Source organism: Podarcis filfolensis (assembly GCF_964270895.1).
Source record: "Podarcis filfolensis genome assembly, chromosome: 6".
Lineage (NCBI taxonomy): Eukaryota > Metazoa > Chordata > Lepidosauria > Squamata > Lacertidae > Podarcis > Podarcis filfolensis.
The window spans coordinates 69,380,038-69,405,044 of NC_139609.1; the positions used below are offsets into that span (position 1 = coordinate 69,380,038).

General features: G+C 40.5%; 1 protein-coding gene across 4 annotated transcripts; it reads left to right on the plus strand.

The window, feature by feature from the left end:
• Window positions 1-1,302: 1,302 nt before the first annotated feature.
• Window positions 1,303-24,753, plus strand: RBL1 (RB transcriptional corepressor like 1). 4 transcript variants are annotated; one of them, XR_014549088.1, is made up of 23 exons: window positions 1,303-1,920; window positions 3,780-3,913; window positions 4,499-4,699; window positions 5,171-5,235; window positions 5,319-5,447; window positions 5,540-5,700; window positions 6,014-6,063; window positions 8,136-8,322; window positions 9,227-9,393; window positions 11,075-11,187; window positions 11,976-12,079; window positions 13,092-13,229; window positions 14,620-14,784; window positions 14,973-15,108; window positions 16,547-16,798; window positions 17,106-17,323; window positions 18,042-18,218; window positions 20,073-20,144; window positions 20,300-20,378; window positions 20,465-20,637; window positions 21,568-21,732; window positions 22,050-22,855; window positions 22,893-24,753. XR_014549088.1 is itself a non-coding variant. In XM_083617685.1 (22 exons), the coding sequence occupies exons 1-22, from the start codon at window positions 1,771-1,773 to the stop codon at window positions 22,218-22,220; spliced, it is 3,207 nt and encodes a 1,068-aa protein (XP_083473811.1). In that variant the 5' UTR covers window positions 1,303-1,770; the 3' UTR covers window positions 22,221-24,753. The 4 variants fall into 4 exon arrangements, 3 of the variants coding, with proteins under 3 accessions (XP_083473811.1, XP_083473812.1, XP_083473813.1); XM_083617685.1 differs by having other exon boundaries at window positions 22,050-24,753; XM_083617686.1 differs by having other exon boundaries at window positions 1,697-1,920; window positions 8,136-8,271; window positions 22,050-24,753.
• Window positions 24,754-25,007: the final 254 nt, after the last annotated feature.

Here is a 25,007-nt window from a genome sequence, read left to right on the forward strand (position 1 = left end):
CAGCAATGTATACCTTTAATTGTCAGAGCCTACTGGATTAAAATGTGTCTTCATTAGTTAGAATTAACCCACAACAACTGAGCAGTTTACTCATTTGTTGATTAATTAATCAATTTAAGGTGATACATGTTTGCAGCGCTACTTATTTTATCTACCTGACTAGGGTAACACTACAACCTTTTGCCCCCAAAACCTAAAATGCTGAAGTACTCTGAGTGGCTTCAATTGGCATGGTCAATAGAACTTGCTTGGTTCCAGATCATGCAGTAACTAACATGGCTCACAAATCTGTTGCACACTATTTTCCAAGAAAGTTAAAAGTTCTTCTGGGTAGTTTGAGGGAGTGATGTTGAACACTAATCGTACATGCAGTCCGACTACTTTTGTGACACTGGCTCCATAGCACTGCTCCAGTCTGAGAAGTATCTTGGACTGAGATAGTGGGTGGTCTCCTGACTGTCTGAGCCAATGGCTTACTTTTCAGGGTAAAGGTAAAGGGACCCCTGACCATTAGGTCCAGTCGTGACCGACTCTGGGGTTGCGGCGCTCATCTCGCTTTATTGGCCGAGGGAGCCGGCGTACAGCTTCCAGGTCATGTGGCCAGCATGACTAAGCTGCTTCTGTCGAAACCAGAGCAGTGCACGGAAACGCTGTTTACCTTCCTGCTGGAGCGGTAACTATTTATCTACTTGCACTTGAAATGCTTTCAAACTGCTAGGTGGGCAGGAGCTGGAACCGAACAACGGGAGCTCACCCTGTCGCGGGGATTCGAACTGCCGACCTTCTGATCAGCAAGTCCTAGGCTCTGTGGTTTTCAGTGTAGGTTCACCCTAATCTAGATAACTCGGGGGGGGGGGGGGAATTCAAGCATAAATTGAAAGCAACAACCTGGGTGTGGGTGTGTGCATTATTTCTTACCCCAGGCTTGTAAATTAAAATGCTTGATTTGTTTAATCAGCCAGAGTTTTTCCTCTCTCATTTGTAAACCGTCTTTGACAACAAGGACCAAACATATAAAGCACTTTTTACAGCCATGATAGCGCCATTTAAAAAGAAAGAAAGAAAAGTCCAGAAAGCTAGGGCAGAGTTATTAAAAAAAACTAGAGGGGTGGGATGACCTAGGTAATAAATAGCAGCCCTTCCTCGTCTCCGTTTATTACTGTTTATGACGTGAAAGGTGTGGCTCGAGCTCGTCCAGAACTGACCACCCCCCTCCCCGAACCTGGAAGCTTAAGATTTTATCAGGAAGCCATTCCAGATATATAAGAATTCCCTGTTGCTATGAGGAAATAACTGCGGTTTTTGTTTGTTTATTTATTTTGAACCTGAGCTGGAAAAGTGACAACAACTTCTACTGAGGAAGTGTTTCTTTACCCTGCTGTCCCTTGGACAGATACCCCGGAGAACCGATAGGGAGGCTAGCAAAACGTGGAGCTGAGCAGCTCACCCTCGCTTGACCGTGTCCTTTCCCTCCTCTTGACTCCCTTTTTGGGGGGGAAACCAATTATTAGTACGGTTTGGGACATCGGAGTGCATTTTATTCCCCCCCCCCCATCCCCGCGCACGACCTTCGAAAATGTTTGCGAATCTACCGATGGCGAAAACGCCGCTAGATATTTAAAGAGGCTTCACCGGGCGGGGGAGGAGCCCGAGTCGAGCGTCGCTCGCTGAGTGGCTGAGGCCGTTTTGGCGCGCTCGGCGCAAAGGATTGTGGGCGATCGGGAGGCCTGTTTTTACGCGGGGGGTCTCGCGGGACGGGGTGGAAGCATCATGCCGGGGGAAGACGACGACCCGGCCGACAGCCAGTGCCCTATCCGGGCCGCCATAGGCCACCTCTGCCAGGAGCTCAACTTGGACGCCAGCAGCGCCGCCGAGGCCCTTCGGGATTTCACGGCCCTGCGAGGCACCTACAGCCTGGAGGTGGGAACCAGCCTGTCGTGCGGAGGGAGGGAGGGAGGGTGGGTCGGTCGGTGAATAGACGTCTCCCCGCGACCTGCCCTCCAGTGGCCTCAGCGCGCCGGGCTGCGTGAGGGTTTTAATTCGCCTCAAGGGACGACGCGGCTGAGTCCCACCTGGGCTGTGGGCCACTATGAAGGGCTTTTAGGGAGCTTTCAGTAGCTTCAGGCCGGGCTCCGGACTTCGTGGGTCCCCTGGCAGGCTGCCCTCCCACCGACCCCCGCTGTTGCTTGCTCTCTCCCGCCCCACCGGCGCCGACCCCTCTCTTGCATCTGCCGGCTTCACTCTTCCATTCACTCCTGACCGAGCTGTTTGCTTACTCTGGGTAACGGAGGAGCAGCCGCCAGCCTCCTCCTCCGCGCGAACTTGCCTGACAGCAGGCGACGGCCTTTTAAACGGGGGCCTCCCACAAGAGCCAGGAATTAAGTCGAGGTCTTCAGTAAACAAGTACCAGTGAGGAACCAAAGTTTCAAAACTTTTCTTTCTCCACTGCTTACATCCATTTGTGTTGTCCCCGTCACCAAAATGGATTCATTACTATGCAGCTCAGCTTTCACTTAAAAGTGCATTATTAAGGATTCTTAAGCTGTATTTAAATAATCATAGCCTTCTAAGGAGCTTTGTAGGTTCTGATGAGTTGTGCCCTGGACACTTTTGCCTCCCATACCTTGTGGGCAAGGACTCGGGATGTTTCCTTTTAAGATGGACTATGGACATGGAGAACGCCACCTGCTCTTGGGCCCCGAGTCGCTACCAGGCAACCAGTTTGTTTAGCATTTGTGCTGATTGCTTTGCACAAAGTTTGCAGAGAGGGGATGGGATGTTGACTGTTTACTGAGCATTCATGCTTATTTATTTGCTGAGAGATTTCTCGAAAATTTCCCGTCCCCCAAGTTGATTCCAGTACTTAATCACTCATTCAAAATGTGCGTTAGGCACAGGATTAAAAGCTTTGGAGTTCAGTGTTGAGCTCAAATATTTAATATTGCACATGTAAGAGATTAAAGACTGAGTCGGGTTTCTAGGATTTTGGTAGTTTTTTGCAAGTTGAAAGCAAAGTGTTGTCTCCTTGCTGATAGACATTTGACAATGGCAGAAGATAGCTAACCTGGCTGGCCTGAAAACTTTGTTAGATAAAAAGTTGTGCCATATTTCTTCTCCTTCAGTGACACATTTCCATGTTTTCATTTCTAATGCTAAAAATTGAAGCAGGAGCTGAAAATAACTTCTCAGCACACGTTCTATGACAGATAATGCTGTTGCTTAGTAACTTTGCAGATATTTGACTTGCATCCAAGACAGTGACTTTAAAACTTGGTGTCTTTTTCAGGGAACATTTCATCTGCTCTGTGTTTAGCAGAGAATTCTGCATGTGTTCAGAATCTAGTTAGAAAACTTTTATAATTGTCCAGTCATGTGGGATGTTGGTGAATTTCAGTGGACCTCAGAACACAACATACCTCAAGAAAAGATTGGTGGCAGTGGACAAGCTGTCTTTCATAAAAGCTTTTCATAGAACTTTCTCTGTGAGCAATCCCAGAGTACCCTGGAACACAGTTTGAAAATGATTGAATATGGGCTTGTCAGAGTTTGCTTGAGAGTTAATGAAAATTCAGAATAGCTATCCAACTCATAGTGCTTGTTTTGATTAGAATTTGATGTTATTTATTCTATTATATCTTCTAATAAGTACATCAAGCAGAGTTGGTACCAAGTTATTCTTTAAGAGAAGTTTAGTAGTTAGTGTAGTTTAAAAGAATCAAAAACCAGAGTATAAACTGAGGATTGTTCTCTTAAAGGCCATTGTTTATTTATCTTTGCAGGGGGAAACAGTACATTGGTTGGCCTGTGCGCTCTATGTTGCTTGCCGTAAGAGTATTATCCCCACTGTAGGAAGTGGCCTGAGGGAAGGAAACTGTGTCTCACTCACCAGGATACTACGCTCAGCAAAACTAAGGTATTACTTTTTTGAAAATAAATGGGTGAGTGCCCATACCGCTTTTAGCTTTTTTCAGTCTGAAGACATTAAGTAATTTGGTGTGCTTATGATTTTATGCTCCATAAGTTCATAATTTACTATTTTTTAAAAAATGGGTCTGTGCATATAGCGGTAACCTTAGACATGAAATACTTAAACTGGAAATTTATTTTCAAATTGCACAGTTGCCTACTTTGAGGTTTCATAAGATTTTTGCAGATTGAGTGTAGTTAGGCAAACTCCTTTAGTGTAAGAAACTACTGGTAAATAGCATAGCATATGTCAAAGGATAATTCTAACACTAGTTCAAACATATATGCATACTTGTTGATTGCAGTGCTAATGTAGTTTCTTCATATACCTTCACGACATCTCAGACCTGGACTTTGCAGTGAAGTCAGTTCATGCATTCAACTGTGAGCCATGTAAACATTTTGTAATCAAGTGATTTTCTTGCTTGTGTAAATGGGTCTTCTTCAACAACACAAGAACTTCAAAGTACATACCTTGTATACTGATATGAACTATAGTAAAGATTACAATCCAATGTCATTCTTTTTTAAGTTTAATTCAGTTTTTTAGTAAAATGAAAAAGTGGATGGACATGTCAAATATGCCTCAGGAGTTTCGGGAGCGAGTGGAGAGACTGGAGAGAAACTTCGAAGTGTCGGCAGTGATTTTCAAGAAGTTTAAGCCAATATTCCTGGTCATATTTAAAAATCCTGATGAGGAACAACCAAAGCTACAAAGAAGCAGGAAACACAGGTACTACTGAAATGCTGGGTTATTTTGGATTATATATTGTGTAAAATAATAATAATGAAGCTAATTGTAATCCAGCTGTTGCCAGTTTGGTACCCTCTAGATGTTTTGGACTATAACTTCCATCATCTGCAGCCAGTACCAGGTTGGTGAAGGCTGATGTAATGTTATACAATTCCTGTGGTGCCCAACTTGAGATAGGCACAAGAAGCATTCTGCAAAATAGTGTAGTTTGGACTACAAAAGAACTAGGTAGTCAGTGGGATGGTGATAGTGGTGGAAGGGTTCTTGAACATGACAAATGGAAGTATGGCTAATGGAGGAATCCATTGTACTACTCAAGTTTAAAATTGCGACTGCAGTTTATGGTAGTTGCTAATTAGATTCAAGTTAATGCTCTAGCTGCATATCTTCAAAGAACAGTTTTTGGAAGAACAGTTTTCTAGAACTTAACCTTGACTTTTATTTCTGTAGACGGGTGCCCTGCAATGTTAAAGACCTATTCAACTTTTGTTGGACGTTATTTGTTTACACAAAAGGTAAGTCATGATTTAACTTGATTCCATATATTCAATTGAAGGGTTATATGATCTTAATTGTGTTTATGTGGTTTGTTCCAAAGGGAATTTTAATATGATTGGAGGTGATTTAGTGAACTCATACCATTTGCTTCTGTGCTGTTTGGATCTGGTTTTTGCAAATGCACTTCTGTGTCCACATAAGAGAGATCTATTGAATTCATCTTTTAAAGGTATGATGACTGCCCCCAATTCAATTTTTTTTTTGTACAAGTCTTGAAATTAGTTTCTAATTCATCACATTACTTTTCCCCTTTTGGTTAAGGTTTGCCAGAAGACTTCCATACAGCTGATGTCAGGACTTCTGAAGGGCCTCCGTGCATTATTGCCACACTATGTGAATTACATGATGGTCTTTTGGTAGAAGCCAAGACCATAAAGGAACACTACTTTAAACCATATATCTCGAAGCTCTGTGATAGAGAGGTATACGCTCAAAAGTCATTGTTAATTATTGAGTAGGTTATAAAGGACTGATGATTGGCAAAAGTGTTCTTTTGGTAATTTTTTGTTTATTTTTAATCAAAACTTCAAGCCTGCTTTAAACATATATTTATCCTTGTCTGATATAAATAGGGGAGAACATTTCTGAGTGGTCTTTCTTTGGTTCCGACTAAATAATGCTTAAGTGTCAGGGCCACTTGAACTGATGTTACACAGCTGTGCTGTCAGACTGGCTTGCTTGTTCTTGTTTTATTTATTTGAACTGCTTTTCTGATTTTTTGTTTTTTTCATTTAGATTTTAAAAGGAGACTGTCTTTTGGATTGTAGTAACTTTGCAGACAACAAGTAAGTTCCGCATTCAAAAATTACCTGAATACTTTTATTTCATTATGTGAATCTGGTGGTAGAACATTTTGGAAATGGCTCTTCTGCCATCTGATGGTATTACTAATGATGAATTGCAAGCTATGGCAGTAAATGCACACTGGATTTTAAAATACTGTGCATTCCTATTCTGGAGTATTTCTACACAAGATCCTGAAGGACGTTATCTTGTTTTCCTGTACAATCAAGGCATGCAGATTTAGGAAACTGCTTCATGTTGCAGTCTCCAGCTCTAGTAAATTAACTTGGTTTGGGGGCAAATCTTTGGTTTACTTTGAACAAGCACAACCCTAATGCACACGGCCCAGTCCCTCCTCCTTCACTTTGCCTACTTGCAGCTGGGAGAAATAAATCATGAGACTTGGACTAGTGTTACGTGAGAACCAGCATTTGTGGTATGTTTCTCTCCAAACAAACCATTAGTGGAAGCCAGGAACAAACGCGAAGCCAAATATGGTTTGTTTCTCCTAGCTTCAGGCAGGCTGCAGCAAAATGGGAGAAACTGAGTTATATGCATATGCTTGTTAACAGTAAACCAAGGGTTTGCCCCAGAATAGAGCCAATTTACTAGAGTCATGGTAAGCCACGGTTTGTTGCTTACTATGACATGCAAGCATAAGAGGCTGCCATTGGTATTTTCAGCTTAGTGTTGTCTACACTGACTAGCAGTGGCTCTCCAAGGTTTCAGATAGGAATCTGTTCCAGCCCTACCTGGAGATGCCAGGGATTAAATTTATGACCTTCTGCCTGCAGAGCAGGTGCTAGATCAATGAGCTATGGCCCTTCCCTTGACCGTTGAGTCAGGAGGTGAACTTCATTAGTGGATTTCTTGTTTAAAGCAAAAACTTGTTTTATAGGCTCTGCTATTTAAAATTCTATAGGGAAGTGATAAACAATTTGCAATGTCCAAGCACATTTGTTTGTGTCCTGTTGGTGCTACCAGATTTGAATCAAGTAGAAAGAACTTGATCGTATAGTGTGGCAGTGCCTAAACAGGCACCTTCACTATACAGTTGTACCTTGGCTCCCAAATGCCTTGGGAGTCTAATGTTCTGGCTCCCAAACAATTGAAAACTGGAAGTGAGTGTTCCAGTTTTTGAATGTTCTTTCGGAAGCCGAACAACCAACGGAGCTTCCATGCCTTTCGATTGGCTGCAGGAGCTTGCAGCCAATCAGAAGCCACGCTTTGGTTTTCAAATGTTTCAGAAGTCGAACGGACTTCTGGAACGGATTCTGTTCGACTTCCGAGGTACGACTGTACTCTTTTCAGCACCTGCTAAAAACATTCTTGTTTAGAGAAGTGGGTGGCACTGTGGGTTAAACCACAGAGCCTAGGGCTTGCTGAACAGAAGGTCAGCGGTTCGCATCCCCATGACAGGGTGAGCTCCCGTTGCTCAGTCCGTGCTCCTGCCAACCTAGCAGTTCGAAAGCACCTCAAAATGCAAGTAGATAATAGATACTGCTCCGGCGGCAAGGTAAACGGTGTTTCCGTGCGCTGCTCTGGTTTGCCAGAAGCGGCTTAGTCATGCTGGCCACATGACCCGGAAGCTGTACACCAGCTCTCTTGGCCAATAAAGCGAGATGAGTGCCGCAACCCCAGAGTCGTCCACAACTGGACCCAATGGTCAGGGGTCCCTTTACCTTTACCCAGATGCTTAGACAGTTTAGTACTTTTTTTTTGTATGCTTTAAAGTACTACTGTATTTTTTTTCTTGATTTACTGTTTTACTTTTGGTAAACCACTTTGAGTTTTTTGTTTTTTTTAAATCAAGTGGTATATAAATTTTATGAAAATAATGGTGTAAAACATTTTAAAAGGCTTTTTCAGACCCCCTAATTGCTAGTGCTTCCTATTTCCATTCTATCCCAACAGTTGGCTTTAAAAAAAAATCAACTTGTAGAAACTAGAAAACCATAGGTAGAAGAGCAGGGGAGCACTGAGAGCATGTGTGTATAGCAATGGGTAAAATATAAAATCTTACCAGTTTGGTTTCTTTTAACATTAATTCATAATTGTGTATATTGTCTTCCAGCAAAGCATTGAATAAAGAATATGAAGAATATGTTCTGACAGAAGGAGACTTTGATGAGAGAGTTTTCTTGGGAGAAGATGCAGAAGAAGAAATTGGAACTCCTCGGAAGTTTTCTACTGATGTGCCATCTGGCAAGGTGATGACAAGAGCTCATGTAGAGTGTTACCTTCAACAGCATTTTGAGAAGGTAATGTTAGTTGTCTTACAGAAGTGGGCTTGCTTTCGTAGTCTCCAGCAAGAAAAGTGGATGAGGTATTTTAAGTCAACATGTCTTGAACTCTGTACATAAAAAGCAATAGTAAGTTATTTACGTACATTCATATGTCCCTAGAGAAAGAGAGAGCATTCCAAACATGTGGTGCCACCACTGAGAGAGCACTTTTCTTAGTATCCATGTGCCTAACAGCGCTCATCTACAGGCCAAAAAGCAGGACCTCTGTAACTTATCTTAATGCTTAGGCAGGCTCATATGTATGAAAGAATTATACAGTGTACCTGATCCAAACTCTATTCTTAAAAACACATTTTAAAACGTGATTTGTCCACATATCTATTGAGAAATAAATACCAACACTTTTCAGAAGGACAGGGGAATTAATTGGTTTTCCTGACTACGCTGCTTGCAGAAAGTAAACAGGTGTTAGAAAATAGGGAGAAATGGTTTCATCTTTACAAACTTTTAAAAAATTAAGACGCGATTAATGCAATATCTAAATAACTTTTTGGCAGATTGGGGGTGAACACCAATACACTGGCCTTGTTCATACAGTACAGTAAGCCAAACAAGGGTGTACCACTGGTGGGGAACTGAATCTGACCACTGGACCTGATCCTCTGTTGCACCACTCTAAGTGAGCCATTTTGATAGGAGAGTGGGGTCAGCCCACCTGTCAGTGGATCCAACCCACAGTCTAAAAAAGAAGTAGTGTAACATACAGTTCAATTCTGAACGGTCAGTAGTTTCTGGGATTGTTATTTTGGGTATGTTTTTGTTGTGTCATGTTCTGCAGCTGTGATCTAAAGTTTGATGGTATTTGTGAAGTTAACCATGGGCCAAAACAATTGAAAGATGTTTCTCTTTGACTTGGTAGAAAAGATCCTTCACACCCTCAACTCCATTGACTGGCAGGAGATACCTTAGAGAGAAGGAACAAGTAATTACTCCTGTTGCTTCCGCAACACAGAGTGTAAGCCGGTTACAAAGCATTGTAGCAGGGCTAAAAAATGCACCTAGTGAACAGCTTATAGCTATTTTTGAGTAAGTGGATACTCCTTTTCTTTCTATCAGATCTGTCTTCCCCCATTCTGGTTTTTATCAAATGATCTAATCATAATCTGGGGACTGAATCCAAAGAAACATATTGTCTTTCCTGGATTACAACTACAATATTACATGGCAAAACACTTCTTGAAATTTAAGGAACTGTCAAAAAAACTGCTAGCAATATGGCATGCGGATTGCTATGTAAGAAGGGGGGTGGAATAAAACTATAGAAGCTCTTTGAATCATGACTGGGAAACATAATGATTTGCAGTTAGTAATTCATTAAGTTGCTTCTTTCTGTTTGGTTCCTTGAAGTTGTGTGAACTGATTTGAAATACAGTAAGTGTATAAGTAATGCAGGGACGCGGGTGGCACTGTGGTCTAAACCACAGAGCCTAGGGCTTGCTGATCAGAAGGTTGGCTGTTCGAATCCCCGCGACAGGATGAGCTCCCATTGTTTGGTCCCAGCTCCTGCCCACCTGGCACTTTGAAAGCACTTCAAAAGTCCAAGTAGATAAATAGGTACTGCTCTAGTGGGAGGGTAAACAGCGTTTCCGTGAACTGCTCTGGTTCACCAGAAGTGGCTTAGTCATGCTGTCCACATAACCTGGAAGCTGTCTGCGGACAAATGCTGGCTCCCTCGGCCTATAGAGCGAGATGAGCGCCACAACCCCAGAGTCGTCAGCGACTGGACTAACGGTCAGGGGTACCTTTACTATAAGTAATGCAGTTAAAAATTAAAACTGATCATACTCTGGTCTTATCCAGTAATCTTCCAGCTAGTCATGGCAGCAGTAGGTGTTCGTTCTATAGGAACTGAACTTTATGGCTTCCCAGCCTTGGGTATTCAGGGGTGGGGGTTAGTTAGGCTCAGTTCTCTTACAGCAAGAAGAAGTTAGATGGAAATGGAATTCCAGAACTACAGAGCTCCTCTGTTTTGGGAAGTGGTTTACTAGATTTAGGGCATTCTTTTTCCACTTATTTTCTGCCAAGGCAATGATCATTTGGGAAGTTAGTTATACTTCAACGCGTTCAGTTACTCCTTGTTTAGAATAGACAATTGTTAAGTTGTTGTGGGGAATGGCTGAAGTAAGGCAATGTTGCACATCCAAATGGGGAATGGAATAAATAATTTTTAGCTAAATAAATAAATAAACATCAAATCTATAAGTCTAATGCTTCACTTTCTGTAGACTAAGCCTTTCATAACAGTTTGGTTCACAAATAATGCTAAGATATTATCTGTTTGAACGCATGAGCCCAGGTGATTAACCATAGTTTGTTTTCTGACAGCAAACCATTGATTGTTTTAAGTATGGTTTGATGTTATGTGTGAACCCAATAGCTTTGTTTAACCATGGTTTATTTGGGCATCCCACCCCTGACATTCATCAGGTTACAAGAGCAGCTGGAAAACTAATCTGGGGAACAAACCAATCTTTGAAGAAACAAGTCATGCCTTTTTTGCATGTCTGTTAGACAACTCATGCTTTGTTGAGCAAACCATTGTTAAAATGTAACATTATTTGCAAATGCAGCCAATGTATTCTAGTTTAAAATGCAGTAAAGTGAAGGCATTAATTACAGAAGAATGTGGCAAGTGGAAGCCTTTCTATCAAAAGATAATTACATAACATTTCATATATTATGTTAATTTATTGGTTTTATATTATAGGTCTTGTATACAAAATCCTGTGGAAACGATCATGAACAGAGTGAAAGAGATAGGGGAAGTTTTCTGTCAGAACTATACACGGTCAACTGATGATCAGCCAGGATCTCACATAGGTAGGAATGGAAGTAACAATTACATATTAAATTTCATATGTTTCAAAGCCAAAGGTAACAAAAACACAACTTTCAGTTCTTTGTGTAAATGGCATGTTGGGAATACTTCATGTAGCTATTTTAATATACTGTACTAATGTCCATCTTTAGGGGAAGAGTGCTGTTCCTTAGGTAGCTATAAAGACTACCCACACAAAACAGTTATCAGCAGTCTTATGGGAACCCAAAGGTTTGCAGAAATATAGAAAACTCTTCAAATGCCCCCTCTCCCCACATTCCAGAGAGACCTGAAATGACCAAGGAATGTTGGCTGGTTGCCTGGCTGTCAGTTAGGCGAGGGAATGGAAAGCTAGGACGACAGGGAATAGGATAGAATGGCTGCGATTCTGAACAGGGAGCACTCCACACTGCAACATTTTGTTTCAGGTCCTACTTGTAGCTAGCATGAATTGTCTGTTGCAGGCTTCCTCAGACTTAGCCCTCCAGATGTTTTGAGACTAGAATTCCCATCATCCCTGACCACTGGTCCTGCTAGCTAGGGATCATGGGAGTTGTAGGCCAAAAACATCTGGAGGGCCGAGTTTGAGGAAGCCTGGTCTGTTGCATTACCGTGTCATCCCATGCATGCTCACTATAAAGTAAGCCCCCTACTGCATTACTCTTACTCGCAGCCTGAGCCATTTGATGTTTTCTTCATCAATATGAAGTCACAAACATTTGGGTCTTACTATAGAAGTTAAATACAATTAAACTGTAAAAAATGTAAAAACTTTCTGTTTAAATTGTAGATTTTGCTGTTAACCGGTTAAAATTGGCAGAAATCCTTTATTATAAAATCTTGGAAACCATAATGGTACAAGAAATGCGGAGGCTACATGGCAAAGACATGTCTGTAAGTAAACCAACTCGGGGGTGGGGTGCAGTATGGAAAGCCTATTTTGGTGAGCAAAATCCAAGGATCAGAATTTTCAGGCTTTTTCTCTCATTCTGAAGATTGCATGAGGGGTTCAGTGATAGTTTGCATTCAGAAGTTCCTAGGTACAGTTCCCAGAATTTCAAGGTAAAAGTTGTTAGGACAGAGCTCTGCTTGGGACTTTGGAGAGCTCTCTAGTTAGAGTAGGCAATAATTAGCTAGGTGGACCAATGCAAGAGCAAGAGTATTGGACTAGTTGGGCTTTTCACCTGATCCAGCAGGGCTATTATGATCTTAATGAACTGGTTCTGTATAAGGTAACTTGAATGGCCTCAACCTTCCCTTGTACTACTTCCCTTCTAATTAGTTCACTTATGTGCTGTTCAGATGATAGTACCTTCCAAACTGAGGCAGCCATCTCTCTTCCTCGGTCCTTCCCCAGAGACAAAACTGGTCTCACCTATGTTAGCTTTTTAGGGTGAAGATACTCTGTTAATCTATTTATTAGAAGCTTCATTTTGTATAAGTATTAGTTTATTATTACTGCAGCAGGATTTTATAAGACTGAATAATTCAGTGCTGTGTTTGGAACTTCAAAAACCCATGTCCCTATCACCTACAGAATCTGCTCTTAAAAATATAACCAGTGGTAATTCTGAAGAAATGTCTTGTTACCACCAGTAAAACTTGAAATGAATGTTTGCCTGTTATACTTCACCTAGCTTCTTACTATATGAAACATCTTTTTTGAAGTAAAATAATTGACAGAACTTCTAAAAAGAGAAATCAGAAGCAGAACAGGACTATTAGGCATAGAGCTGTGCTAATGTCCGCTGTGAACTCTCTAGTGTTTGAGCACCTTCCATATAACTAAGTTTCAACTCCTGACAAAACAGCTTATCTCAAGTTCGATTGGCAGGGTTTAAAAAGCATGCTGAATTACAATTTCTTATATGACTGAGAGGTTAAACATTCTGCTTTTTCTTTCTAGGCCCTTTTAGAGCAAGATATTTTCCACCGTTCCTTGCTGGCATGTTGTTTGGAGATAGTGCTGTTTGCATATAGTTCACCCCGAACTTTCCCCTGGATCATTGAAATTCTTAACCTCAGGCCATTCTATTTTTATAAGGTAAAACACAAGCAAAGCACTGACTTCATGTATTGTATACTGTATTAAGTTGTCAAAGGGCTGTTTCACAGACTATGCATGCTTGATAGGAACAGTAGTGGTCAGTCACAGTGCCTTGGCAGTGCAAGATTGTTGCATGCATAATTAACAGATTTAGATGTACACTTGAAGCCTCTTGATGCACACATAAAAATGTAATGTGTTAGTGGCCCAGGCATTTAGTATTGGTCAAAGTTAGGTCTAACTTCTGTCTTATGAAACAAATATAGAACTTGTATGTTAGTGATGAAATTGTTTAGCTTCCATACTACTTTATAAGGTGGAGATGCCATCCAATGAAGGGTTGAAGGAAGAAGTTAGGAAGACTAGTAAAAGAAGGCCTAACTGAATTAAAGTTGGTTTGCAATTTGGCAAATCCTTCCTTCTGACTTCTTACAGAAATGACAGCTAGATAATAATGCCAGTCAGTTACTATCTTTTGATAGGTAAAAATTTTGTACGCTGATGAGTATTTGTGTTCTATGTAAAGTAATTTTCTTGGCTACTGTGTAATGTACTATGTGGGGCTACCTTTGAAGGTGGCTTGGAAACTACAACTAATCCAGAATGGGACTGCTAGATTGGTGACTGGGAGCAGCTGCTGAGACCATATAACACCAGTCCGAAAAGATCTACATTGGCTCCCAGCATGTTTCCGAGCACAATTCAAAGTATTGGTTCTGACCTTTAAAGCCCTAAATAGCCTCATCCTTGTATACATGAAGGAACATCTTTACTCACATCATTCAGACAAGACACTGAGGTCCAGTTCTGAGGGCCTTCTGGTGTTTCCTTCACTGTAGAGAAGTGAAGGTACAGGGAACCGGGCAGAGGGCCTTCTTGGTGGTGACTCCCACCCTGTAGAATGCCTTTCTGTCAGATGTCAAAGAAATAAACAGTTTCACGACTTTCTGAAGACATCTGAAGGCATCCTTGTATCAGGAAGTTTTTAATGTCTGAGGTCTCACTGTTAGTAATAATAATGATGATATCCAAAATGTTTGAGGTTGTATTATAATTATTTATTAAATTTGTATACCACCCTATACCCGTAGATCTCAGGGCAGTTCATATATGAAATTCCAAAATTAAAAACTGCTGGACTAAAAGAGTCTGAAAGCAATTTAGTTTTTATGGAAATTTTTGGTGTGGCTGAGAGAAATTTGAAGACTTTGGAGATGAGGTTGGCCAAAAATGCTGAAAGAACACAGGAGAACCTCCAAAATTCCACATGAAAAGAGCTGTAGGGAAAATGCTTTGTATATACAATTCTTAATGTGAGGCAGTGAAAATGGTTAGTGAAGTAGATTTTTACTCTGTGTCTGTGACCAAAATACTCTTTTCATTCAAGGTGATTGAAATATTGATTCGATCCGAAGAAGGACTCTCTAGAGATATGGTAAAACATCTCAACAGCATTGAGGAACAGATTCTTGAAAGCCTAGCCTGGACAAAAGATTCGGCTCTGTGGGATGCCCTCCAAGCATCGGAAAACAAGGTCCCTACCTGTGAAGAAGTATGTTGACAGGCAAATAATTAAAGTTGAACACATGGGAGTAATTTAAGTCATATCCCTCACCCCTTAAATCAAGGAGGGAAATTTGTGGTGAACTACTCAGTTCCCCATTAAAGAAATATTTGTATAATAGACAGCAAAACAGTATTATTCCTACCTCTTCAAAATTGTCACATTTTCCTTCCCAGGTAATATTTCCATGTAATTTTGAAACAGGGAATGGAGGAAGAGGACTAGGACATCTTCCCATGATGCCAGTATCTCCTATAGTGCATCCTCGAGTAAAAGAGGTTCGGACAAATCTTGGGGAAAGTCTTAGACGGGGTAAGCTCATCATCTCTCTCCCCCTTTCCTCAACATCTTACTACTGTTTTCTGTGTGTAAAATAGCTTGTATTTAAAAGCGTCTCCTTGTCCAGGTAGTCAATTAGAATTGGTCATCTGGGTTTTAGTTAAAAGCTAGAAGAAAAGCATTTCAATGTTTTTCTTTCTGAAAACCTTATTTAACTGCCTCTATACGTTATTTAAAGTTATTTAAACTGCCTCTATACGTGTACAGTGGTACCTCTAGATATGAACGGAATCCGTTCTGGAGCCCCGTTCGCATCTAGAGGTAAACGTAACTAGCGGCGGCGTGTGTGTGCACACGTGCGTCGCTTTTCGGCGTGTCTGCACATGCGCGTGACGTCATTTTGAGCGTCTGCGCATGCGCAAGCAGCGAAACCCAGAAGTAACGCGCTCCGTTACTTCCGGGTTGCCGAGGAGCGCAAATCGAACGCGCTCAACTCGAAGCATATTTAACCCGAGGTATGACTCTATCTGGGTAGTACTGTCAGTCATAAAAGCCTCTAAAGGTTGCATTCATTGTTGGTAAACCTCTGAAAAGCACATGCCAATGGTAGGCTGCACCAAAGTGACCAGGCACATAGAGAGGCAGGCATACATACCCCCACCCAACTAATCTGCACCAATCAGCAGAGGAATAAGTGGTATTTCCTCCACAGTGCTGCAAATGGGGAGGAAGATGGACCCAGCTCTCTGTGTTTTTTGCTAAGGTGCCTCTCCTGCTTTTTGTGCACCATGATTGCTAGCAGGTCAGAATGCTCCAGAAACTGGAAGGAACTCCAGCCTGCTTGCAATAGTGACATGCAAGTGGGAGAAGAGGGGCTGCTCAAGGCTGATTGGTCATTTTAAGCAGACCTAACCAAGCTTACAGACCATAGGCTTACAAACACTGGCCTAGATAAGAAAGTGGAAAGTGTTGCCCTTCTTAAGGAGGAAAACAAGTTTTACGTAAGTGACTCATTGAGAAGGGTTGCTTCTGCTTGAGGACAAGAACACACATCACTTCATGTTGGTAATATTACTTATGCAAAGATGTTTATTTCTAAACAAGTTGTTTCTCAAAGAAAAGATCCGTCAAGGAGTGTTAAGAATCAGCAGCCTAAATGAATGTTAGTCTCTCACTCACACACTGTAAACCGTAGATTGCTGAGCTTCATTATTTTCCTTATTGATGTATGGCTTGTGACAAATGAAAAATTCCATTCAATGGTAAATGTGACCTTGTTGTTTAGACTCTGGGAAAGAATTTTTGTGCAAATAGGAACTTAAATCGATAGAGATTATTTAGAAATTGTGAAAATGTAGTATTGGTGCATGACAATTCTGTGTTTCAAAATTTAATTACTGAAATGATAAAGTTAACCTCTCTGTGATCAGTTGCATTTTGTTGTGACACATTGTCCCCTCTTTCATTTTAGATATGCAACCATTGTCTCCCATTTCTGTTCATGATCGCTATAGTTCTCCTGTGGCAGGAAGTGCTAAGAGGAGACTTTTTGGAGATGAAAGCCCAAAAGAAAAACCTGCAGAAAAAAATCTGACTGAAGGGACTAGGTTGAAAATTGCCCCAGTGTCAAGCTTTGTTGATGAAAATGTGCCTGTTTCAACTGAGCAGACGGTTCTTTCAATGACAACAGCTACAGTAACAGGACAAAAAATTACATTGCATGGTAAGTTGAATATATATTGCAATTTATAATTTAGATTATAATGCTGGTAATCTTGGAGAAGAGTAATAAATGTGAAACTGTTGGCTATAAACACTTTTGGTTCACTGAATGCCTTTTAACTATTGTGGGAAATTCACTTTGGTGTGTTTATTTATAAAGGCACTATATGGTATAGCTATATTGATGAGTAAATACCATGCACATCAATACACTTACATAAAAAGTTTTTAAATAATTTTTCTGTTTGCAATTAACTTTTGCAAGTGTGTTGTAAATACATAAATTGTAACTTGTGGATATACCCTAGGTATTGCAAATAATACTGGAGGGATCACTTTGATACCGATTTCAGTCAACTTGTCTGAAGAATCTAAAGCGGACAGCCTTGGTCAAGCCCCACTCACTGCTCAAGCTTTAATCAGTGTGTCTCCAAGTCATCCTCATATGACTCAAGCACAAGAGGCATATCAGCCAGCTGGAAGCAGGCCAAAGAAAACTGGATCTCTTGCACTATTTTTCAGAAAGGTAAAAAGTGTTTCTAGAAGATATTTTTTGCTAAAGTTTCTAACGCCCCCCCTCCCCCTGGCACAAAATAATGCTTCGTTGTAATAGCCCTAACAAAATATTCTACATTAAAGCCATCAGGATTTACGTTGCAACATTGTACAAAATAGATTTACTCCAAGTCACAACATGCTGGCTTGGATCTAAAGTTCCACTTGTGTGAATGGAAGCACTGACCCCTGGGGGGGGGGAGAACCAACAGAAGCTGGAGAGCATCTGTTTTGGAATAAATCGCCCCTAGGGGATAAGGATGAAATGTTTTTAATCATCTAAATGGAGATGGGTTATAACTAAGCAATGAGCCTACAGTAGAGCATGAAAATCAATTAAAATGGGTGTAAGGGAAAATGCATATGCCAGACACATTGGGAAAGAGACACCTTGTATTTATATGCTAGCGTTAGAAGCCTTTGGGCCAAGATGGGGAGTGGCTTTAAAGGGGAGCATTTATGGTGGGCCACAGCATTTTGAATGAGGCAGGAGAAATGTGCATACCACTGTTTCAAACATCTCCTAAAACATAAAGTCTGTATTAAAGAGCAAAATTGCCTGAAATGAAAGTAGTGTACACTTCCATTTCCTCGCATTCCTATTCCTTGTTTGTCCCTCCACTCAAATTCCTAACATTCCAAAAAAAATCTGTTAAATTCACTTAGTGTTACATGGTAATTCATTTTAGGTGTATCATCTGGCAAGTGTGCGGTTGCGTGATCTGTGCATAAAACTGGATGTTTCCAATGATTTGCGCAGGAAGATATGGACATGTTTCGAATTCACATTGGTTCATTGTACAGATCTAATGAAAGATAGGCACTTGGATCAGCTCCTAATTTGTGCTTTGTTCATCATGGCAAAGGTAAGGCATTCTGTTCAAAATGCAGTAGTGTTTTTATGTTATATTCTGGCATGACTTTCATATCACCATTCCAGCTGCCTGTTTAGTGATATATAAGTTGTTCAAATACAAACCTGACGATTCTGTGTTTTTTCCATCCCAAATACTTAATATTAGTAATTTCCCTTTGTGTCAATCAAATAAGAACATATTGCGGCCTGCTCTCTAGCACAGCATGGATTAGTTGTTGCATGCAAAACCTGGATGCTTTGATACTGAGCCTTCAAAACTGTGTTATGTAGCAGTTTGATAAGCTGTCCTTGTGTTCCCCAGAGGTGCTATATGTGCTATATATAAGCACCCCAGAGGTGCTTTTCAGAATCTTTCCTGTACCACAAGTCCTCTATAGAATCTCTTGAAGCAAATGCCAACTAATATTTAAGTATTTCTCAGTGTGTGGAACAACACATAGTCATTTCACGTTTATCTTATTTGAGCTCTTCAAACTGCCAAGTGAATTAGGAAGGTATGAATTTAGCCAATTGTACCTTGTGAGTTAGAAACAGAAATGCACTAAGTAGCTGTAGGAAACAGCCCTTTCTCCATTTACCCCATACTTGTAGTTATGGAGCTGGAGAGTGGGAAGTATTTGCTGGGCATCCCCTTTCCAAAGCAGTTGCTGAGCAAAGGTAAGAGCAAGGAATTTATTTAAATACTAGTGCTCAGTTAGGTGTGAGCTCCAACAATATTTGCTGTCACAATCTTTATAAATGATGCGAGTGGGAGTATGCAACAAAAGACATTAATTCAAACTATGTGCCATTTTACAATGATAATAAAAAGTGATTCCTATTACTTCCTTTGAGGTTCCGTATAATTACTTCCCACCATGTAATTTATTTATCATTGTTATTTATTAAATTTATACCGCCCTCATCTATAGATCTCAGGGCACCTCACAACATAAGCATTTATGAACACTTCGGTTCCTACTGTCAGCCACAAACTTAGCCATATGGCATGCAACTAAGAGAAACCTCAAGTGCACAGCATCCCACCAGTTTTGTGTTTCTCCATAAAGATTGTTGCTGGCGGACTCCTCGTTTAGGCTACATGCAGTCATCATGTATTCATATGCACTAGCACTGGCTTATTTTCAACTCAAAGGTCTAGCGCCTTATGCTCTGTTGGGAATTTCCTCCTAAAGCAGCAGTCAGCAAACTTTTTTAGCAAGGGGCCGGTCCACTGTCCCTCAGACCTTTGGGGGGGACGGACTATATTTTGGAAGAAGAAAAAAAAGAACAAATTCCTATGCCCCACAAATAACCCAGAGATGCATTTTAAATAAAAGCACACATTCTACTCATGTAAAAACACACTGATTCCCGGACCATCTGCGGGCCGGATTTAGAAGCCGATTGGGCCAGATCCAGCCCCCAGGCCTTAGTTTGCCTACTCTTGTCCTAAAGATTTATTGAGTTGTCAAGCATCACAAAGAGCTGCAGGAGAAGTCATTGGAAGCTCACTTACGCATGTAGAAGAACTCTCCCAACCCTTCAAATCCATGCATGTCTACAGGAATGTTTTTATTGTGTAATGGGTTTGGCAATGTTCTGTAGAGCCAGTGTGGTGTAGTGGGTAAGAGCGGTAGATTCGTAATCTGGGGAACCGGGTTCGCGTCTCCGCTCCTCCACATGCAGCTGCTGGGTGACCCTGGGCTAGTCACACTTCTTGAAGTCTCTCAGCCCCACTCACCTCACAGAGTGTTTGTTGTGGGGGATGAAGGGAAAGGAGAATGTTAGCCGCTTTGAGACTCCTTCGGGTAGTGATAAAAGTGGGATATCAAATCCAAACTCTTCTTCTTCTTCTGTTCAGGTATCCAAAGATGAAAGAACATTTCAGGACATAATGAAATGCTATAGAAACCAGCCACAAGCAAATAGCCATGTAAGTATGTTCTCAAGCTACAAACAGTTTGTTAAGGCATTTAGTAAAGATAATACATTTGTTACCTAAATATTACCTGCACTTTTGAGAAATTGTAAACCTTTTCTTTCAATTTACCAGCAATTCCAAAACCTGCATTTTTCCATGTGCTATAGGTCTACAGAAGTGTTTTACTGAAAAGTGTGTCCACAGAGGCAGCGTCAGATATAAAAGTGGAAGAGATGTCAGAAGAAGGTAAGTAAATAGATCTACTATTTTTAATAATAATTTTAATAATAATAATGGCCTATGTTATTTTTCTTACACCTTCATTTCATTAGACTTACCCAGGAAGATGAGCTGTTCACCTATGAGAACAAAACCAGAAATTCCCAAAGGCTTGGAAAAGGAGGAGAGAGGGGATCTTCCAACATTTTATGACACTGTCTATTTAGGAAGAGTGCAGGTCTTCGCACTGAAATTAGAACCCACATCAGATAAACATCACCCAGAGGTAATCACCCAGATAAGAGTAATTGGGGAAAAACTATGTGGACTCCTGTTAAATCTGTTTGTATTAATCAGTTATAAAACTTACTTTGTGTAACCAATAAGAAGTAGTACCGTGGTGTACTTTGGGTCATTAGCCTTCTACATAAGCATAATTTGAATGGTTGCAAATTTATATTCAAAATATCTTGAGAAATCGTTAGGTTCTCCGAAAGATCCTTCAATACAGTCATACCTCATGTTGCGTCAGCTTCAGGTTACGCCTTTTCAAGTTGTGTCCCACAGCAACCTGGAAGTACCAGAACGGATTACTTCCAGGTTTTGCTGCATGTGCAGAAGCACTAAAGCGCGCACACACACGCAGGCGTGGCGCTTCTGGATGCGAACACTTTGACGCGCCTCCGGGATGGATTACATCCGCAACTCGAGGTTCCACTGTATGTAAAAGACCTAACAGCCCTAAATTTCAGTATTACTGTGATGATAAATAACCTAAGTTTTAAGTAATGCATACATAACAAATGTGGTATGTAAAATAGAATTGTTATTAGATGTGGTGTATTCTAAAGAGAGATTCAAAGAGGTGCATGTTATATTGTTCCCCTCTTAACTGCCGTACAACAGGTTCCTCCAAGTCTTGGGTAGCAGAGAATTCTCTTCAAAGCCTAAGATCGAATTAATGGTATCTATTTGATGTTGAATTGGTATTTGTGGTGAATAAGTTATGGAAGCAGCCTCGGGAATCTCTTCAGTGGCTGAAAAAGATCCTTCAAAATTAAGAGTGTAACATACATGGTTTAGAAAATTGTATAGATGGTCAAATAAACTTCATCACAGTTGTCATTTTTGAGCTTGTGTTCTTCCGTTAAATCTTACATTTGTAAAATTAGAGAATGGCCTGTCTGTATTTAACTCTGCAATTTTTCTTTCCAAGGTCGAAGCACCTTCCCTTTCCCCATTTCCTAGCATTAAACATCAACCTGTATCTCCTCGGCGGATATCCCAGCAACATTCTGTTTATGTTTCACCTCATAAGAATGGTGCTTGCTTGACACCTAAAACTGCCCTCTTATATAAATTTAATGGGAGCCCTTCTAAGGTAAGATTAATGCTGTTTAAGTGTTTAAAACCTTCTCCATACCTTTTTGAAGTGCCCTAATACTATATGTGATTGTAATAATTTAATCAAAGATTGAATATTATACCGCACTTCTGAACATTTTTGAAAGCTAAGGGTAATATCTAGTTGAGTTGGTGCATAAGTGGAACTGACTTGAGATTCTACAGTACAGATTAGAGGAAGGGGAAGTTTGTGCAATGTTGGATTTCCCTCCAGTATACTCTAATAAAGACACATATTAAGCTCTTTTTGTTTTTAATTATTACCAGCTTTTATTGTAATTCTTTAATTTTCAGAGTTTGAAGGAAATCAACAATATGATAAAACAAGGAGGACAGAGGCCTAAGAAGAGAGCAATCTCAATTGACAGTGACACAGAATCACCAGCAAAGAGACTGTGCCAGGAAAACGATGATGTTTTACTGAAACGCCTTCAGGATGTTGTCAGTGAAAGAGCAAATCATTAGGTCTGCAAGAATACTATGTGGGCCAAAGCTTGTTAAGATCTGTCTCATGTAGCTCAAAACACTGTCCTCTTTCAACTTTCAATTTTTGCTTATGTTACCTGGATGGTGGACTAGTCAAAACATTGAAGTAGTTTTATGGTACTTTCTTTTTAAAAGTGGAACTTTAGAGTTAGATCCTTTGTTCTACAGCTTATAAGTGCAGCTATTTGCTTTTTAACTTTTATTCTGAAAGTAGGAGCCAGTTCCTACTATGAGAAGGACCAAAGTTTTCAGATTGCAGCCACCACATGTTAGAGATGTAATAACCAGTCAGTTGTTCCTTACTGTGATTATTCTCTTGGTTTGAAGTTCACTTGGAGAAATAGCTTGGTTTTTATTTGTTGAAAGAACATTATTACCTTCTGCACATTATTTTAATGTGACATAAGTTGGACAATTCTTACTTCTAGTCATTCATATACTAAAACCCGGTATTTTTCACTTCCTAGTTGAGAGTGAAGAGGTGTCACTTTTTTATCTGATGCTTGGATAGTGCTTTGATTTGAATCATGAGCATAACTTTCAAGGGCTGTACTCTTAGCTGCAGGTAGGATGGCTAACTGTCTGCAGGATGAAATGAAATAGGGTTTGGGATTGTTTTTGTTGCTGGTGCAACAGCAGAGGTGAAAGTAGCCTACAATTTTCTATTGTAGGCTGTACTGGGGAAATACTATCTTCTGTTATCTTAGTATCTCATTTTATTTTCGTTTCTTAAAAGGGCTTTTAGACAGAAGCACTCTTTGTAACTTCCGGAGCTTACATTGCTTTCACTGTAGTGACTGATGCTTACATACTGTAAGCCAACTATGAAAAGCATGTCATACTCTGCAGTTGATTTCTTAGTTCCTCAGGTAACATGCCTGCTTACACTTTGATGAGCCTGGCTATGCATTGCAGCTGCTTACAAACAACCATATCTGAGTGTCTGACATCCGAAATATCTCTCTCCCACAACTGTCCCCAAAAACAGGAAAGGCTGCAGTGGCTTGAAGCACCAAATGAGCATATGCCTTTCTCTGATCTCAGGTAGAAGAAATTACCCCCACCAAGTCATAGGAGTAGGAAATGTACCATGTTTGTGAGAAGTTATGATTGCAAATTGAGTATTAGCAACTTTCCCCCCAAATAAACATGGTAAGATAATACTTTTTTTAAAACCCTCAACCAGCAACAAGAAAAGAAATGCATCCTTTCTTTGAACAATACATTTTTCCAGTTCCTGTGATTTGCTGGGGCTCCTCTTGCTTAAGAAAGTGGGGGGAAATGAGGATTTAGCAATTGCTTCAAGCCACTTCTTGTTTGCCCATTGTACTGCTTGGGGGCATTCTAAACATGCACACTGGTTGCTTCTTCTGTGAGAAGCTATAATTTGTAGCCAATGTTACTACATTCCTATTAATAAATACTGTCCCCCAAAAGTATAATTTCGCTTGTGTAGTATCTACACAAAAGTTAGCCTTAATTGGGTGTTTTTGTACATAAGATATATGTAACTGTTGTAGGATTTAGTCTTCATTTTCTATTACTGGCTTTGGGTACCAAATTAATTTTGAACTCTTTATGCTTAAGGGTCTCTAAAGAAGAGATTTGATGAGGAGTACCCAATGAAGGTATGGGATAGGCAAGGTTCCCTGGTTAGTAGGACAAATCTTCAGCCCTGCTGGGCTCACGCCAATAGGGCAGAAAGTGTGTCCTGCCTCCCACATGAAATATATTCTATCCCATTGGTCTTAAATGGAGGGAAAACAAGTAGACCAGTCCCAGGAGTGGCATATGTCCCCCTTTATCTGAGGGCATGTCAAGGGATTAGAAAGGCTTGGAATCCCACAGAAACATGCTGAGGATCATCCCCCCCCCCAGCTGCTGTTGGGACATGGAGGACAGCAACTAATATTTCCATGGCTGCACTGAATGCACTGAAGTCTTCCAGTCTAATAGATGGTAAGGTGAAATAGAAGAGCCATGGTTTCCAAGGCAATGAAGCTGATAAACAATTAGTGCTTCAATACAGAAAATGTCAGTGTATTTGTGTTTTAATAATTGGATAGGGAATGAAAATCCCCAAGTGCCACAGGATCTAAAATGTTGAGCTTTTTATAAAGTTAGTACCTCTGTGGCAATGACGGCTTTGAAGGTGTGTTACTTGTTACATTTTTACCGTGTAGCATAAAAATGCACTGAGCTGAGTAGACTCAGCTGTGTGTACTGTTATTTTTTGCATTCCCCCCACATCAGTTGATCTTAATTTCTCAAGGGCTCTTTCTCAAAGTATCTGCCCTCCAAACCTATCTATATTTTCTTATCTCAAAGGCTGATGCTGAATTTCTTATTAATAATGATTTAATAGGTTGTATTATATTTTGTACTAATTGCAACTTGGTCTACAAGAGGTTATTGATCCTGCAATATTTGACTTGATAGAATTATATATTTCCATAATACTTTGGAAAAAATCCTTGTAAATATGAACCTTAATTAAAACACTTGTTTCTGATAGCTTTCGTTTTGATTGGTTTCTCTTGCTCCAGTATGGAGATTGTATGCAGGGCCCGAGATTTCCTAAGTAAAAAAACCCAAAGGTGATCGTCAATTTCCTGTTTGGTGGTCCATTTCCCCACACTTTCCACACCGATACTCCTCTGATTGTACCCTTATGTGGTGCTCAGATGAATTGGTCATAGTTAGTCTTCACAGAGCCAAGGGTGAAGCAAATTTCTGTTGAAGAGATTCATTCAAGGGGCACAGGAG

What these genes read in the sequence shown, in the direction of transcription:
- RBL1 (XM_083617685.1), top strand. Translation starts at nt 1,771, where the DNA reads ATGCCGGGGGAAGACGACGACCCGGCCGACAGCCAGTGCCCTATCCGG. An exon ending in GTTATTTGTTTACACAAAAG is followed by an intron (nt 5,236 to 5,318) that starts GTAAGTCATGAT and finishes TTTGTTCCAAAG; the next exon opens with GGAATTTTAATATGATTGGA. An exon ending in AGTAACTTTGCAGACAACAA is followed by an intron (nt 6,064 to 8,135) that starts GTAAGTTCCGCA and finishes ATTGTCTTCCAG; the next exon opens with CAAAGCATTGAATAAAGAAT.